Source organism: Salvelinus alpinus, chromosome 2, assembly GCF_045679555.1.
Source record: "Salvelinus alpinus chromosome 2, SLU_Salpinus.1, whole genome shotgun sequence".
NCBI classification, from domain to species: domain Eukaryota; kingdom Metazoa; phylum Chordata; class Actinopteri; order Salmoniformes; family Salmonidae; genus Salvelinus; species Salvelinus alpinus.
In genome coordinates this window covers 39,050,075-39,067,108 of record NC_092087.1, presented here as the reverse complement: position 1 = coordinate 39,067,108, position 17,034 = coordinate 39,050,075, and the positions used below count along the sequence as shown (strand labels likewise).

Genomic DNA, 17,034 nt, shown 5'->3' with positions numbered 1-17,034 from the left:
TCGTCTGAGACCAGCCACTCAGACAGCTGATGAAACTGTGGGGTTGACTTCAGTGGGCCAATGCTCATCTTCTATGGTCACTGGCACGCTGGAGAAGTGTGCTCTTCACGGATTAATCTCGGTTACAACTGTACCGGCCAGATGGCAGACAACGTGTATGGCATCGTGTGGACGAGCGGTTTTCTGATGTCAACGTTGTGAACAGAGTGCCCCATGGTGGTGGTGGGGTTATGGTATGGGCAGGCATAAGCTACGGACAATGAACACAATTGCATTTTATCGATGGCAATTTGAATGCACAGAGATACCGTGACGAGATCCCAAAGCCCATTGTCGTTCCAGTCATCCACCACCATCACCTCATGTTTCAGCATGATAATGCACAGCCCCATGTCGCAAGGATCTGTACACCATTCCTAGAAGCTGAAAATGTCCCAGTTCTTCCATGGCCTGCATATTTACCAAACATGTCACCCATTGAGTGTGTTTGGGATGTTCTGGATTGACGTATACAACAGCGTGTTCCAGTTCTCGTCAATATCCAGCAACTTCGTACAGCCATTAAAGAGGAGTGTGACAACATTCCACAGGCCACAATTTACAGCCTGATCAACTCTATACGAAGGAGATGTGTCGCATTGCATTAGGCAAATGGTGATCACACCAGATACTGACTGGTTTTCTGATCCACCCCCCCTACTTTTTTTTAAGGTATCTGTGACCAACAGATGCATATCTATATTCCCAGTCATGTGAAATCCATAGATTAGGGCCTAATTTATTTATTTAAATTGACTGATTTCCTTAAATGAACTGTAACTCAGTAAAATCTTTGAAATTGTTGCATGTTGTGTTTATATTTTTGTTCAGTACAGTAGGCTAATTCCCCAGCCAAGCAGATACAACTGGTAGTCGTTTTTGTTGTGAAGTGCATTAGCAAAAAGCTTGGTCCTTTCTTTAGAACAAAATGCAATTTACCACTTGACTGTCTATTATATCACCCTGTCACAGGCCCTCCCAGTCAACACCACCTCATAAGATGGCCTGCTGCAGTTGTCCAGTTTGCAGCCGAACATGCATCATAGAGAAGACCAGCAAGAGAGCCCTCATCAGCATCATGCAGACATGCCCTTGCTGTGAGCATCACTATGAATGGAACAGTCAGTCACATGTTGGCAAGTATCCGGCCAGCAACCTTCACCTGTCAGCGGCAACGGCTTTCCCCAGCTCATCATTTGTACAAATACAGAAGGTAGCCCACTTTATTACTTTTATACATTTTATAACCCAATTATGAAACCTAATTGATATAAACTGACATTATTTGTTGCTTATTTTCTACTTCTTAAATGCATGTAGTGTCCAGAGCATAACCTAGCCTGGTGGAACCAGCCTGATCGGTGCGTTCACCATTCTATTTGAATTCACATATTATGATATCTGAAGTGAAATAGAAAGGTGAATGCAGCAATCAGGTTGGTTCCACCAGGCTATTCATAACCACCATTGATAATGTAATCAACGTTCTGTGTGTGTGTGTGTGTGTGTTTTGTGTGTGACCGACCAGTATCTTTGATGAGGGGCCAGGAGCTGATGATCTACTCTCCCATGCCTGACGACCATCATTGGGGCTCTGGCAAAGACCTCACCTCCAGCCTCACCTCTTACCTGCTCACCAATGGTCGTCGATGGGGAGACCAGAATTAGGTAGGTTTAGTCTGACCTGTTCAAACTTCAACATAGTATATTTTTGTTTGTCAGATATCACCTATGCTAACTGCCATTGGTAGTAGAACAGGGACTGTACTGTGTATGTGTTCACAGATGCATCTATGGAGCCAGCACTGGAGTCCTGCCCAAATGACAGGCTTGATACTGACGTCTCTTAATGGAGAGAGACCTGGTGCTCAACACATCCACAACATTACAGCAGAAATGTCCAGTATTTGTAACACCCTTTTCATTCCATGTGTCAATGATTAACTCTGCCTATTTCTACAGATGGAGAGGACTGTATATGTTTTTGCAGATGCCAGTCTTGGTTGTTTGATGGGGAGGACCATAATTGGGTAGGTTTTATCTGACCTGTTCAAACTTCAACATATGACCTGTTTGTATGTTAGATATTACCTCTCCTAACTGCCATTGGTATTATAACAGTGACTATATGTGTATGTGTTCACAGAAACACATATGGAGCCAGCATGTGGAGACTTGCAAGATGATTTGATGAAGTCCACGCTGACAGACGGGCTTGATACTGATGGCTCTGAATGGCGAGAGACCTGGCACTCGGCATAAATGTTTAACTTGTCACAACATTTACTTGTATTGTCTTTTTTAATTATTGAATGGTATCAGTCAATATGGGGAGGGAGAAACCCTGTGTATTCTGCACCAAAATCAGGAAACTCCTGTTGTATACGGAACACAACATTGGAAGGTATGGCCACTCTGACATGTTTGCCAAGGTAGCCCCATTACCACCAGACAACATGTTGATTGGCACTGTATCTGTATCGGCTGGGCATGACAAGGAAAGGTGAAAGGTGCGCATTGTTATATTAGCAGAACATTGCTTCTATGGTATGATGTAAGTGGTTGTTTATTCAACACGGACCTGTTGCTACATTTGAAAGTTAGCAAAACACTTAGTTTAGAATATCTACATCAATTCAGCCATTGCATTCTTTTCATATAACTCTGTAGGCTACTGACCTATTCAAAGCTTCCTCCGTCATCTCACCATACATCTCTGCCTGTAGTTATTGAAGTCAACCTGCAGGAGGTTTGTTTGTTATGATTGAGTGGAGGGAAACAGCTGCCGGAAAGGTCTGACAGATAGGTGTGTCTTGGTGATGGCAAGGACACACCCCCAAGAAACACAGACATCAAACCACACCCCCAAGCCAACTCACATTTGGCTTCTGTAATGGCCGCCAGCCTTTCTTGAGAAGCAATCCAAGAAATTAGGCCAAATCAGCAGGTGCAGTTACCCTTTAAATAACCAGTACAACACCCCATGGCAAAATGGATAGAATTTCAGGAAATTACCTTCCAGACCAGAGTCCGGAATATAAATATACATTCAGTGGACAGTTTATTAGGTACATCACCCAGTTCACGAAAATGGTTCACTCCTACAGACAGTGAGTCACGTGGCTGTGGCTTGCTATATAAAGCAGGCAGAGAGGCATCAAGGCATTCAGTTACTGTTCAATTGAATGTTAGATTGGGCAAAACAAGTGACCTAAGCGACTTTGAGCGTGGCATGATCGTCGGTGCCTGCCAGGCACGCTGGTTCCAGTACCTCAGAAATGGCCGGCCTCCGTGGCTTTTCACGCACAATAGGGTGTAGGGTTTATCGAAAATGGTTTGACAAACACAAAACATCCAGTCAGTGGTAGTCCTGTGGGTGAAAACATTTAGTTGATGAGAGGTCGAAGGAGAATGGCAAAAATCATGCAAGCTAACAGACGGGACGCAAACAGGCAAATAACGGCTCTGTATAACAGTGGTATGCAGAACGGCATCTCGCAATGCACAACTCGTCGGTCCTTGTAAAGGATGGGTTATTATAGCAGACGACCACAACGGGTTCCTCTTCTATCAGCTAAAAACAAGAAGTTGATCCTGTGGGCACGTGATCACCAACTCTGGACAATTAAGGAGTGGAAAAACAAAGCCTGGTCCGATGAAATCCGGTTCCTGTTTCGTAATGCTGTAGGCAGTGTCAGGATTTGGCTTAAGAGTCCATGGCCCCATCCTGCCTGGTGTAAACGGTACAGGCTGGTGGCGGTGGTGTAATGGTGTGGGGAAGGTTTTCCTGGCACACGTTGGGTTCCTTGAGTATTTACATAGTGTTCAATGACTATGTACATAGGGCAGCAGTCTAATAGGCTGACCACAACGCCCGCGTCGCGTGCGCGAGCGTTGCAAAATAAATGTAGAAATCTATGTTATTCAATTATTGCACCCACACTGCTCGCGCGCGTCAACGAGCGTCTGCGTTGCCAAGTGCTAAAATAGAACTCCTTTCTATTTCTGACGCAGATCACGCTGCAAGTCCTGCCTCTCCCATCTCCTCATTGGTTTATAGAAGCAGGTACCCACGTGCCATCTCCTCATTGGTTATACCTACGTGGGTGATTGAAAAACGAACTGTGTTGCCGGTCAGTGTACTATGAAAGTTTAGATGCCAATCACCATTTAAGTTCAAAGATGAAAAAGCCTGGAGATGACTAGAAACGATTCGGTTGACCGTTTTATGTGTGGATTAATTGTCGGAGTAGGGGACCTTGTGCATTTCAGGTAAAATAACAACTCAATGTTTATATCCCAGGACAAATTTGCTAAGCAACAGCAAGCTAGCTAAATAGGACAAATTAGCTAGCAAGTGCAAGATAACTAGCTAAATTGCCATACATGTTTAATGCTTTTCGACCTGTTCCCAAATTAATGTAATTGGTTCAGAGTTTGTTTTTTATTTTTGAACCTGCGTGTCGTGATCGCATTTGGTGTAGGGGGACAAAATAAATGTATGCAAGAGACGCACGTGCGCAGCCGGTTTGGGTTCCGTGTAAGGTTCAGAGTACTGGGCGGAGGCCGGCTAGTGATGACTGTTTTAACAGTCAAATCTGTTCTGTGTGTTATTTATATGCTTGCCGTGCTTATGTTAAATTTTTGCATCTTTTTCTTTCGGTTTTGTACACCAGCTTCAAACAGCTGAAAATGCTACATTTTTGGTTATGAAAAATATATTTCACAGTGGTTTAGATGGTACAAGGACTCTCTACACTATACTTGCTGGTTTTGTCACAAACTGAAATTAGGAGAACTATTAGAATTTCAGCAACCAGGAAATGGTGGAGCAATTTTTGCATAGTGCATCTTTAAAAAGATAATAGAAAGAGTTTTGTTGATGCTGAGAATGGTATATGTTTTTAAATAACATTCTTAGAACATAACTGAAGTTCTCTTGTGGTTTTTATGGAATATTTTCTTAACGTCAAATTTGAGAACATGACTTTAAATAGAACCATAAGGAAACGTTATGCTGAAATAATACAATTCCCACAGTGTTACGATTTTCTTCCTGGGGTGAAAGAGAGGACCAAAATGCAGCGTAGCCAGTGCTCAACATGTTTAATATAACAACAAGTGAACACTACAAACAACAAACAAAATAACCAACCGTGAAAACCGAGACAGTCCTATCTGGTGCAGAACAAACACAGAGACAGGAAACAAACACCCACAAAATCCCAACACAAAACAAGCCTCCTATATATGATTCTCAATCAGGGACAACGATTACCATCTGCCTCTGATTGAGAACCATATTAGGCTGGACATAGAAACAGACAAACTAGACACACAACATAGAATTCCCACCCAGCTCACGTCCTGACCAACACTAAACAAGCAAAACACATAATAACTCTGGTCAGGACGTTACACACAGAAGAACATTGTTTCTTAATGTTTTTTTTTAGAACATTCCCAATGTCAAACCAGTTGGCGAACGTTCCTGGAACATAACCTACATTTATTTTAAATGTAACCATGTTTGAACTTTTAAGAAACGTTCTGTTAAAGTAATGAAATTCCAAGAAAATAAAGTTTTTTGAAAAGTACCTAAATGGGCTAAGGATGTTCCAAAGCCAAGCAACTATCTTGTACCATTCCCAGAAAGTTGTGGGAAGATTGTATGCAAAATAACCATAGAACAACCGCGCTCTCACCAAGATGTAAGAGGTTCTCAGAAATTTATGTGCTAGCTGGGAAGCCTTGTCAGTATCAGCTGTGTTAAATTAAATGCAAATCACTGTCTGATATGTTTTATGGCTTTTATCTCTCACCGGGAACTCTCAATCCCTCTCCGCCCCCTCTATCTCGCAGTTTCCCTCTCCCTCTCTATATCTATTCTTTATCTAAATCACCATCTGTTTCTGGGATGATAATGGAACAATGTAATGCATTCACCATTGTTGCAGACTTCTAATACCTCTCCTGGTTTCTGTGTGTTGCAGACTTATTCAGCTGAATTGTGAGAAGAGAGAAAAACACGTGAGTGGAGGAAGAGGACAACCCTGAACATCCCCTGGCCCCCTTCTGAAACGCACACACACTCGCAATCATCGCGGACTGCTCGCACTCTCACACTAACTGTGGATGGACCGCAGCTCTAGAAAAAAAACACTACAAGCCTGAAAAGGGAGGACACTGATGCCCATGACCCCACACCTATCCTTCAGTCTGTCCTCAGGAACCCTGCCTCTCCTCTAAGTTCAGTGTGACCAGACAGAGAGAGCAGACAACATGGCTCCAAGCCCCCTCCTCTGGCCCCCGCTGGGATGGCTGTGTGTGGGGCTGCTTTTGCCCCTGGTGCGGGGCGGGGAGTGCCCGCGGCTGTGTGTGTGTGAGGTGCGCCCCTGGTTCACCCCCCAGTCCACCTACAGGGAGGCGGCCACGGTGGACTGCAACGACCTGCGGCTGACACACATCCCCTCCAACCTGTCTTCTGACACCCAGGTGCTGCTGCTCCAGAGCAACTCCATCGCCCACACCAGCGGGGAGCTAGAAGCCCTGTTCAACCTGACGGAGCTGGACCTGTCCCAGAATAACTTCAGCACAATGGAGGCTGTGGGCCTGGCCAACATGAACCAGCTTACCACCCTTCACCTGGAGGAGAACCAGATTAGCCAGCTTCCTGACCACTGCCTGCAGGACCTCAGCAACTTATAGGAGCTCTACATCAACCACAACCAGATCAGCACCATCGCCCCTGGGGCGTTCTCTGGTCTGCATAGCCTGCTGCGCCTCCACCTCAACTCCAACAGGCTCCGGGTTATCGACAACCGCTGGTTCGAGGCAACGCCCAACCTGGAGATCCTGATGATCGGAGAGAACCCTCTCATTGGCATCCTGGACATGAACTTCAAGCCCCTGGGGAGCCTGAGGAGCCTGGTCCTGGCCTGCATGGACCTCACTGACATTCCTGGGAATGCTCTGGTGGGCCTGGATAACCTGGAGAGCCTATCCTTCTACGACAACAAGCTGGTCCGGGTGCCCCAGCTGGCCCTGCAGAAAGTGCCCAACCTGAAGTTCCTGGACCTGAACAAGAACCCAGTGCACAAGATCCATGAGGGAGACTTCAGGAACATGCTGAGTCTGAAGGAGCTTGGTATCAACAACATGGCTGACCTGGTATCCATCGACCGTTACGCCCTGGACAACCTGCCTGAGCTGACCAAGCTGGAGGCCACTAACAACCCCAAGCTGTCCTACGTGCACCGGACGGCCTTCAGGGACGTGTCCTCCCTGGAGAGCCTGATGCTAAACAACAATGCCCTCAACTCTGTCTACCAGCACACCGTGGAGACGCTGCCCAACCTCCGTGAGATCAGCCTGCACAGCAACCCACTGCGCTGCGACTGTGTCATCCAGTGGATGAGCTCCAACAGGACCAGCGTGCGCTTCATGGAGCCCCTGGCTATGCTGTGTACCTCGCCGCCCGAGCTCCGGGGCCAGCGAGTCAGAGAGGTGAAGCTGCAGGACTCCCCAGAGCAGTGCCTGCCCTTCATCTCCCACGACACCTTCCCCAGCCACCTGAGCCTTGAGCTGGGCATGAGTGTCAGCCTGGACTGCAGGGCTATGGCTGAGCCTGAGCCAGAGATATACTGGGTGTCTCCTATGGGGAGCAAGATAACGGTGGACACGGTGTCGGAGCGTTACCACCTGAGCAGTGAGGGCACCCTGCGACTGTCCCACGTCCAGGTGGAGGACTCAGGTCGCTACACCTGCGTAGCCCAGAACACAGAGGGCGCCGACACACGCGTCACCACCATCCGCGTCAATGGCACCCTGGTGGACAGCGCCGAGGTGATGAAGATCTACGTCAAGCAGACCGAGTCCCACTCCATTCTGGTCTCCTGGAAGATCAACTCCAACGTCATGACCTCCAACCTCAAGTGGGCATCGGCCACCATGAAGATTGACAACCCCCACATCACCTACACTGCACGCGTGCCCGTCGACGTGCACGAGTACAACCTGACCCACCTGCAGCCGGCCACCGAGTACGAGGTGTGCCTCACTGTGTCCAACATTCACCTGCAGACCCACAAGTCGTGCGTCAACGTGACCACGCGCAGCGTCACCTTCACCCTGGACGTGTTGGACCAGAGACCTAGCGCCGCCCTGCTAGCCGTCATGGCCACCATGCTGGCCTTCCTCAGCCTGGCTACTGTGGGGGTGTACGTGGCCCGGCGCTGGAAGAGGAAGAACTACCACCACTCCCTGAAGAAGTACATGCAGAAGACCTCCTCCATCCCCCTCAATGAGCTCTACCCGCCCCTCATCAACCTATGGGAGGCAGACAGTGAGAAGGACAAGGAGGGCGGTACAGAGAGCAAGCCCTCCCCCGTGGACACCACACGCAGCTACTACATGTGGTGAAGCGGGCCTGGCACAGGCCACCCCTCCACCAGCACACACAGACACACTTTTGCCATTTTGGTGCAAAAGTCGTATAAAAGTCATAAAACATTTTTTTTTGTATTTTTCAGCTTTGCTAACACATGGCAGAGTGATAAAGGACAGGATTTTTATTAGTATAGCGTATGCCCTTTGTTTGACTCTCTCTTTTTCTCTTTTATCGTTTGGACTAGTCCAAGATGGCAGCTGTGTCTAGCTTCCGGATTGTCTTAGTTGCTGCATTTTATTTCTGTGATGCGTTTTTGAAGGACAGCTTTTTGTCTTGTTGATGCAGCAGCAGGTACTATTAGTCGAGGTAAAGGTTCCTCTGGCAATGTTGTTAGGGATTGCACTGCTCATTCTCTCTTTTTGTAAAACAGGTGATCTGTTGTGCACTGAGTTGTAAAGGAGTTTGTATGGACTTCAATTAAAGCTGACTAAGGGGATTCGACTTCGTATACTGTCTACTGAATAACTCTAGCGATTGTACGGTAATGTTGTATCAACTATCATTTTAAACTCTTTTTTGGAATTAGTTTGCTGATAAATGTGCTGTAAAGCTAGAAATGTGAATGTTTGATAACATAACTAGGTACAGTAGAAGCTTTTTTATTTACTCTGAATTATTTATTTCTTATTTGCTCAAATCTGTTGCTGACCACTAACTTTTGTTGTGATTTTAACATGCAAAATGTTGTATATGAGGAAGAAGTTTAAATAAATAACATGTTTGTTTGTTTTATATAAATGTCTCTCAATCAGTTGTTGCATATTTATTTCAACTGTTATAGTAATTTCTCAGTAGAAATTATATTGTGCAGCCCATGACCTGTTACTATACCTCTGTTTGACCTCTGATCACTTGGCTCTGGTTATTTTTCCGTGAGGACATGGTTCCACTTCACCTCCAATGTGCTTCAGCAGAATATTAGCAGTATCTTAGCATGGAGCTCACGGCTCAGACTCACACTGTGCAGCAGAGCCCACTCCCCTGAGTCTAATCAGCCGTACAGAGCGCACTGTCAGCTTAACCCCCCTCTCAGTCTGCTCTACGTGTGTGTGCGTGAGTGAGTGCATGTGTGCACACTATATCAGAGTGAGAGAGAATAAACATGTTATTCCACTATATTACCCCATTACACATCATCAATCAGTGTTTCACTAGTGAAGGAACTGGGCTAATATCATACAACATGCCACCTTCACTCCACTACTGTTCCCTCCTGGTCTGACTAAATCACTCCTCTCACAACGCCCACATTATGAACATGCTGAGAGAAACAGCTATTAATATGCCAGGGGAGATCTCAGAGAGAATAGTAGTTTACCTGTAGAGAGGATGTGAGGGGGAGGTGAGGAAGGGTCTGAAGATGGATATGATCAGATTGAGGGTAGCAGGAGGTTGTAGATGTGGTGGGTTGTTGATGTAGGCCTGTGTCCTGTGTACTATGCACTAGTGGCACACCATCAATCCCCTTCTGTCTGTTTATAGGTGTCTTATTGCTCTGTGAGTTTCATACAAGCAGTAGATGAGGAGGCAATGTGTTAAGCGAGGGGTCATTACTTGACGGTGCAAGAAGAATAGCCAACACTGCTCTGATCTAAATGAAAGAGACCAGTGCAGCTCTTGATAATATCTTTCATACACCGTATCAAATAGACTTCTGAGTCTGTGCTGCCCTCTAGTGGGTGTTACAAGACAGCTCTAGTGGGCACTAAGAATTGACCATGAGAACTAATGTGCGACTGGGGATGTTTTAAGGCCTCAGAAATCCCTAAAATGGAAAACTTGACTAGGAGTGATTTTTCAGAACAACAATGAAGATTATTCAATAAATACAAATGATATTTAACAGCAGATATAAAGTTCTTACATGTTTATTTTTTTGGAATGGTTCCATCTGGGACGGTATGAGTAGGAGTCTGTTGATAACTCTGCTCTACTGATACATTAAGTTTTCTGTTTGTTTTTGTCACAGAATGGTGTAATAAAAGTTTTCCACACAGAAGAGGGAAACATATGACAGGAAAATATTGTGATGACGTTTACATAATTTATTCCCAAAGAAGGCAAACAGTGTGGATTTGATGTGTAAATTTGCACACAAACAACAGGTAATAGAACAGTTCATATCTTGCCCTTCTCATTTAAAACATCCTTTTTGTGTTCAATTAGATTAGAGAAAATATTACATGATACTCATAGTTATATAGCAATACAGAGACTCAAGGAGTGTAAACAAAAAGCTGTAATATACACACATCATGCAAAAATGTATAGAGGAAAGTGGGAATGAGTGGTAAATACTGCCACTGCAGTCCCATCACACTAAATCTATTAGTGACCATAAATGGCCCCAATATGACACAGTAACCTAAAAATACATAACACAACATCATTTTGTCCCCACAAAAATAACAAGTTAAAAAAGCTTTATAAGGCATTCATCATTTCTTCATAAGAACTGCATAGATGCTTAAATTATTTAAACTGTCACACTACATAGGGTGATATTAAGTCCTGACATCTGGTGCTTTTACAAATATGGCATAAGCGTTTTAAATTGTATTGCATTTGCTTGACATTTGATTATGAATGAGACAAATATTGAATGAGACAAATATTGAATGAGACAAATCTTTCCCCCCTAAAATAGTTAATTTGAGTTCAAAAAAGAAAAAAAGGAAAATGGTTAATGGTTTGTTAATTGAGTATCCTTAAACATCTAATGTAACCTGCCTGACTGATTTTGTTAATCAGTTCCAGAGTTGTTTAAGCTCTGAACTTTTTTCTGAGCATCTAAGAGGGACAGGCGATGATCCCCAAGAAACGGTTTATCAGCCTCACAAGCAGTGAGGTTTTTGATCAGATTCTCTCTATCAACATTTAGGAGCAGGCCTTCTGGCAGGTGGAGCGCCAGGGTCACATGGTCCCACATGTACCATGTATTGTAAACATGACCATCTGTTTCTACTATTTGGTCCATGGCGTTTATGGTTAACCCAACTTTTTGTGTTGCTGACATGGCTTGTGCTCGCCAGACAATGTGTCCTTTTCCTTCCCCCTCTACATCGTTTTCCCTGTAACCACAGACAGCGTCATCACTACCATCACCAAGACATGGGTACTCCTTAAACGTCACACTTGGAGAGTGAACAAGCACAGAGTACATTATCTCCTGTTGGTAGACAGAGGTTTCATACACTTTCAGGACAGGCTTTTCTCCACCACATATCTGCTCTCTGTACATCTTCAGGAGATCAGACAGACTGAGAGTGAACCTGAAGTTCCCATAACGCGATTCCTGCTTAAAGGCAGGTGACGTGGTGAACTGATTCAGGAAGGAACCTATCTCTCTTTGCATCTCTCTCTGCTCTGGTGTTCTGTCTGGGAAGATCTTCTCCAGGTAACGGTCTTCTGCTGCTCTGATATCATCATGCTCGATGGCTAGGCTCCACCACAGGAGACTCCTATCCCCGCCCCTAAATCCATTTGAATCCAAGATTTCATCGATTTTAGATTCATTGGTGACATGGGCCACTTTGGATATGTGAAACTCGGGTTCTTCTGGGTACTGTGGAATGGGATTATGAAGGTACCCATTTCTATTGAGGATCGCCTCATTTTTCAGTGTGGTGATATTCTTATGCTCTCCACTGAAAAAAATCTCTCTTTTATTTCTTCGATTAGTACGCTCCATTTCCCTAAGAAAGAAATAACACATTTATAAAAATTACATTCTGTACTCTCTTCTCTGAGGCTACAAATAAGGCCTCTCTCACACACACATGCGCACTCATACATGCACACACACACTCACTCTTGAATTATATTTTCATTGCTACCATGATACCATGATCTACCTTTTTTTTCAAGTTTGAAGATAGCTGATTGGTGGAGGCGATGGAAGACTTGCTGCCTGGTAGATGTAGATAGCTCTTCTCACTCCACAATGAGTGAATTACCTGTACAGTAGTTAAATCAGACATTCAATAAAAGTATCTGAACAACAGTATGTAGTATCCAAACAGCACAGTTATCTTTGTCATTTTTAATCAATCGCTTTTGGTTCTATTTTCACAAGTATGTGGTGAATCTCCAAAACTATGAATACAAAACTGGTAACACATTCAAAACCTTTCCTTGTGCATTCATTTTGTTTGGCCACATCTTTCACCACACAACCATTGATCGAAAATATGACTTTGCTGTGAAATATGAAAAAATTGGTTTAATCACCAAAATACAACATAATGATATCTTCTCAATTTAGTTGTTTCAACAACCAGCTAATCCAATAGCAAACAATGCAATATACTTGTTTCTAAATTGCCCTTTGAAGTGCTGAAAGTGATATGCTACAGTACAGTAAATTACAGTACATTACACTGTTTTCACATTAGGCTATACACTTGTACTACCCATCAAAATGTCCATCATTTCTATCCCATGTGTGATCAAAGGTGTGATCATTGATGACATCTTCCACAATCATTGATGCAACAAATGTATTACATTTTTCTGATATAATTACATGTAGAACATAGGTGTACAGTAATCAAATGTAACAAATTAAATGAAACAAAATAAATGAATGAAAGAAACTAGTTAGCAGGCACTAGTTTGCATCTAGCATGCCTTCATTGTTCATGCACCTGGGGAAAAAACGTTTAGCATTGCAAGCCTGACACTGGTCTGCGTTGATGTCATTGCATGCCTCATCCATGGCCTGAGGGCGGGTGGCACGCTCATGTGGATGGTGATCATTAGTGATGGGAAACCGAGGATTTCTGAATGCTTTGGAGCGTTCACCCAAATTGTGCTGAAAAACGGTTCATAACACAAGGCTTCATTATCTGTTCACAATGGGCTTTAGTGGAATTATCAGATATACTTTTTTTCTTCTCCATTGTTTTCATCAAAACTCTATTTCGTAGCGATAAGTCGTTGGAGTCATTTGCATCTTACATCATGCTTCCCTTTTTTGCCTTCAAGTTTACTATTTTTCAAAATGGAATCTCTGGCATTATTTAGGATGCTTAAGATAGACACATATACTATACTAAATAAAACAAATGATTTGAACAATAGCGCAGAAAGTGTGGTTTCACATGAAATACATTTTCAAAATAGAATGCCTTTAAAAGGATTCAACCTCATACACTCACATCCCTGATTGTTCCATAGTTCCATACTCTACCTGCTAAAATACCAGTCAGGTGAAACTACAATACATGTATAAAATCCAAACTATATTTGTAAGTACGGTGCCCAGTAGAGCTTGTTGTCTGAAAGCAGCTTGGAATTGAAAAATAGCCCCAGAACCGCGACGTAATCAGTGGGATCTCAGTTTCGGATGTCATTGAGGATGTACACTATATATACAAACGTATGTGGACACCCTTTTAAATGAGTGGATTCGGCTATTTCAGCCACACACGTTGCTGGCAGGTGTATAAAACGAGCACACAGCCACACACGTTGCTGGCAGGTGTATAAAACGAGCACACAGCCATGCATTCTTGATAGACAAACATTGGCAGTAGAATGGCCTTACTGAAGCGCTCCGTGACTTTTAGCCTGGCACGGTCATAGGATGCCACTTTTCCAACAAGTCAGTTCGGAAAATTTCTGCTCTGCAAGAGCTGCCCTGGTCAACTGTAAGTGCTCTTATTGTGAAGTGGAAATGTCTAGGAGCAACAACGCCTCTGCCGGGAAGGGGTTAGGCCACACAAGCTCACAAAACGGGACCGGTGAGTGCTGAAGCTCGTAAAAATTGTCTGTCCTCAGTTGCAACACTCACTACTCTCATGACTGTCCTGTGAGGATCCAATGGTTTAGATCAGCTTGGCAATGGTTGACAATAACCAGACCTTCTCTCATCCACAGAAGAGACAGCTCACACCCGGTCTTATATTTAAGGAGAAGGAGACGCTCTCTTTACCATCCAGTATTGGCTAAAGGAATGTCCTTTGTCCCCAGAAACTTTTGCCGCCCAAAACTCTAATATCCAAAAAGTGATAGGACAAGGACAATCCTGGCCGGCCAAACCCTCCCCTAACTCGGACGACGCTGGGCCAATTGTGTGTCGCCTCACGGGTCTCCTGTTCGCGGCCGGAATGACACGGATCTCAAACCAGCATCTGTAGAAACGCAGTTTACACTGCGATGCACCACTCGGGAAGTTCCATTCACAAAGTTTTGAATGCTTATTAATTGCCTGGCACGAAGTATCAAAATACTAAAATACTACACAGGACTCTTAAAGAATTTAATTTAAATGTTAATTGTATTTTTTGATCACAGAAACAATGAGGAAAATATGGAGAAAAAAAATCATTATGGAATGTTAATTATATAAAGCAGCCCGTGTAATCATCTGCCAGAGAGTAGCCCCAATCGGCCCGAGCCTCAAGTAACACATTTGGGCCAGATAACTGACACCGGAATCGGCCCGAGCTTAATCCCCGCATCCTAGCCATAAGTAATACTGCCAAAGGCGGGCCACATGACCTCGGCCGAGTACCCCGTCTCTCAGCCAGAATCGGCCCAGATCCACTGTGCTAGCTGGGTTTTTCCCTTTTTCTTTGCATTTATACTCCCCAAAAATATTATAGGTGATATTTTAGTCACACAAAAGGTTGTTTTACATCTGAATGACTGTTCGGGACCTTCAAGGCTATGTGAGAGGTTATAGACCTACAGTCAGTGTCCAGATTTCAGTTTCCATTTAACCCATCTGAACAGTAGGCTGCAGTTCCATTGACGTGCCATAGGCCTATTTAAAGTCCCCATCGTGTGACTGTCGAATTTGTGTAGCTCCTCACAATCATCAAACATAACATAGCTGGCACTTCTATCATCCTATTTTACTGCTTCACCAAATCTTTCCCAAACATTACTTTTCTGGCCTGTTTTCTCTTTATTTTCAACTCTCTATTTCATAGCTTTTCTCTTATTGATTTGAATTTCACCATTGTCGTTTTTTTAAAATATTGTTTTTTCTTCATCCATACAATAAAACATGACCATAAACCCGCCCGCCCCACTGATATAACCGTGGGTACCGGGTTATGAGTCAAGCCGCTCATCATTAGAGTGTGCAGTTTTTACATTACCATATTGCAAACTTACGTTTCAGCCGAAGATTGAGCCCAGTAACTTACTTTGTAGAGTTTCAGAATGGTTAACTTCGGTGGATGGCTCCCCACTACTTTATGGCAGCTCCTTGATGAAAATTGTATGTGTGTAGCTGTATTTATTGAGCCTAATTCCCATAACCACATCCCACTTACAGGAAATCTAGTTTCATTTCTTGAAAACTGAAGATCATTTTAATATGTAGACTGAACAGCCACTAGAGGTAGCTGTTTACCTGTCTCTTGGCGGTCCTAACTTGTTTATCATGGTGAGCTGTCTCAGTAGACAGCACCTTACAGTATGTAGTTATCAGGTTCTTACTGAGATATTTAATAAGTTAAAATGGACCTTGTTTTCATTAAATCTATTGAAATAAGTAGCAGATGTTTATCAATTGTGATTCATTCTTAGTAGTACCAGAAAGTATCCACAGGTAAAAACAGTGGAAACAGGACTGTAAAATAAGGTGCTATCTTTGTGTTTTTATGGCCGCAACATGTTGGGTGAGTCAACATGCTCATGTGGAACTGCACAAGAAATTCAGTGAAACTAGATCATGAAAATGTGAAAAGATGCTGCCAGGCAATAGATCAGTAACATACCGGCACTCTTTTAGCTGATTGGATGACATCTTTTTCACATTTAACCTATCTTAATAAAAGCAAGGATACAAAATATGTGTTAACCAATCAACATTTAAGTGGGGTATAAATAATGAGAGTGGGGAAAAAGAGCTCCACCACATCAACAGGCAATGTTTGCTTTGACATATAGGCATAAATATTTTTATATAATTGAAAAAGCTAATATATTAATGGGTTATAACCTCATCATGTTTATACATAACTACATCAAATATGAAAGAATAATAAAGATAATTGAAAAACCCAGGCTAGTGGTAATAAATACTTAATAGCATCCATTATAAACACCTCACATAACATATGATGTTCTGAATGACCTCAGCTCTGTCACAAAATGACAAAAGAAAACTGAATGAATGTTTGTTCCAGTTTAACTGGTGTCGGTAGTCTTCTTTTCAGCATTCCTAACCCTGACAGTCATTCTGAAGGCAGGATGCGGGTGACAAAAAATTCCAACTGTTTAACGTCTTAACTCTTGCTGGATTCCAATAGGAATTACTCATCACTTTTGACTTGCAACATCATATTGTGACTTTCAACCCTGATTTGGCCTGTAAGCCAGGAGTTTTCTAATACCACTGCGTTAGGGTAAAACTAGGCCACCAAAGTAAAGGCTTATGCTATATGTATTGTATTGGCATAGTTTAATTTTAAGGAATATTTATTTGGCTATTCCAATTCAATACATGTTAAAATTTCAAATAAACTTTAGTTAAACTTCAAAAATAATAAACAATTAAAACAATAAATGATCAATCCAACTTAAGTTAA

At 43.2% G+C, this 17,034-nt stretch overlaps 3 protein-coding genes and 1 long non-coding RNA gene across 5 annotated transcripts; 3 read left to right on the top strand and 1 right to left on the bottom strand.

Moving 5' to 3' along the window:
- Positions 1 to 709: 709 nt before the first annotated feature.
- Positions 710 to 2,321, top strand: LOC139560382 (uncharacterized). Its single transcript, XR_011671927.1, has 4 exons — positions 710 to 1,252; positions 1,568 to 1,707; positions 1,825 to 2,069; positions 2,186 to 2,321. It is a non-coding gene; the product is annotated as an uncharacterized lncRNA (long non-coding RNA).
- Positions 2,322 to 6,321: 4,000 nt separating this feature from the next.
- Positions 6,322 to 9,239, top strand: LOC139560372 (leucine-rich repeat neuronal protein 1-like). Its single transcript, XM_071377083.1, has one exon. The coding sequence runs from the start codon at positions 6,322 to 6,324 to the stop codon at positions 6,745 to 6,747; it is 426 nt and encodes a 141-aa protein (XP_071233184.1). The 3' UTR covers positions 6,748 to 9,239.
- On the top strand, positions 6,898 to 9,239 carry LOC139560357 (leucine-rich repeat neuronal protein 1-like). The gene has a single exon (XM_071377047.1). It carries the CDS (start codon positions 6,898 to 6,900, stop codon positions 8,458 to 8,460), a length of 1,563 nt encoding a protein of 520 aa, XP_071233148.1. The 3' UTR covers positions 8,461 to 9,239.
- A 1,095-nt stretch (positions 9,240 to 10,334) lies between these two features.
- LOC139560362 (uncharacterized) lies at positions 10,335 to 15,781 on the bottom strand. 2 transcript variants are annotated; one of them, XM_071377070.1, is made up of 3 exons: positions 15,646 to 15,781; positions 12,343 to 12,444; positions 10,335 to 12,183 (listed from the first exon to the last, which is right to left on the bottom strand). In XM_071377070.1, the coding sequence occupies exon 3, from the start codon at positions 12,177 to 12,179 to the stop codon at positions 11,232 to 11,234; it is 948 nt and encodes a 315-aa protein (XP_071233171.1). In that variant the 5' UTR covers positions 12,180 to 12,183; positions 12,343 to 12,444; positions 15,646 to 15,781; the 3' UTR covers positions 10,335 to 11,231. The 2 variants fall into 2 exon arrangements, with proteins under 2 accessions (XP_071233171.1, XP_071233163.1); XM_071377062.1 differs by having other exon boundaries at positions 15,614 to 15,767.
- Between the last annotated feature and the right edge of the window lie 1,253 nt (positions 15,782 to 17,034).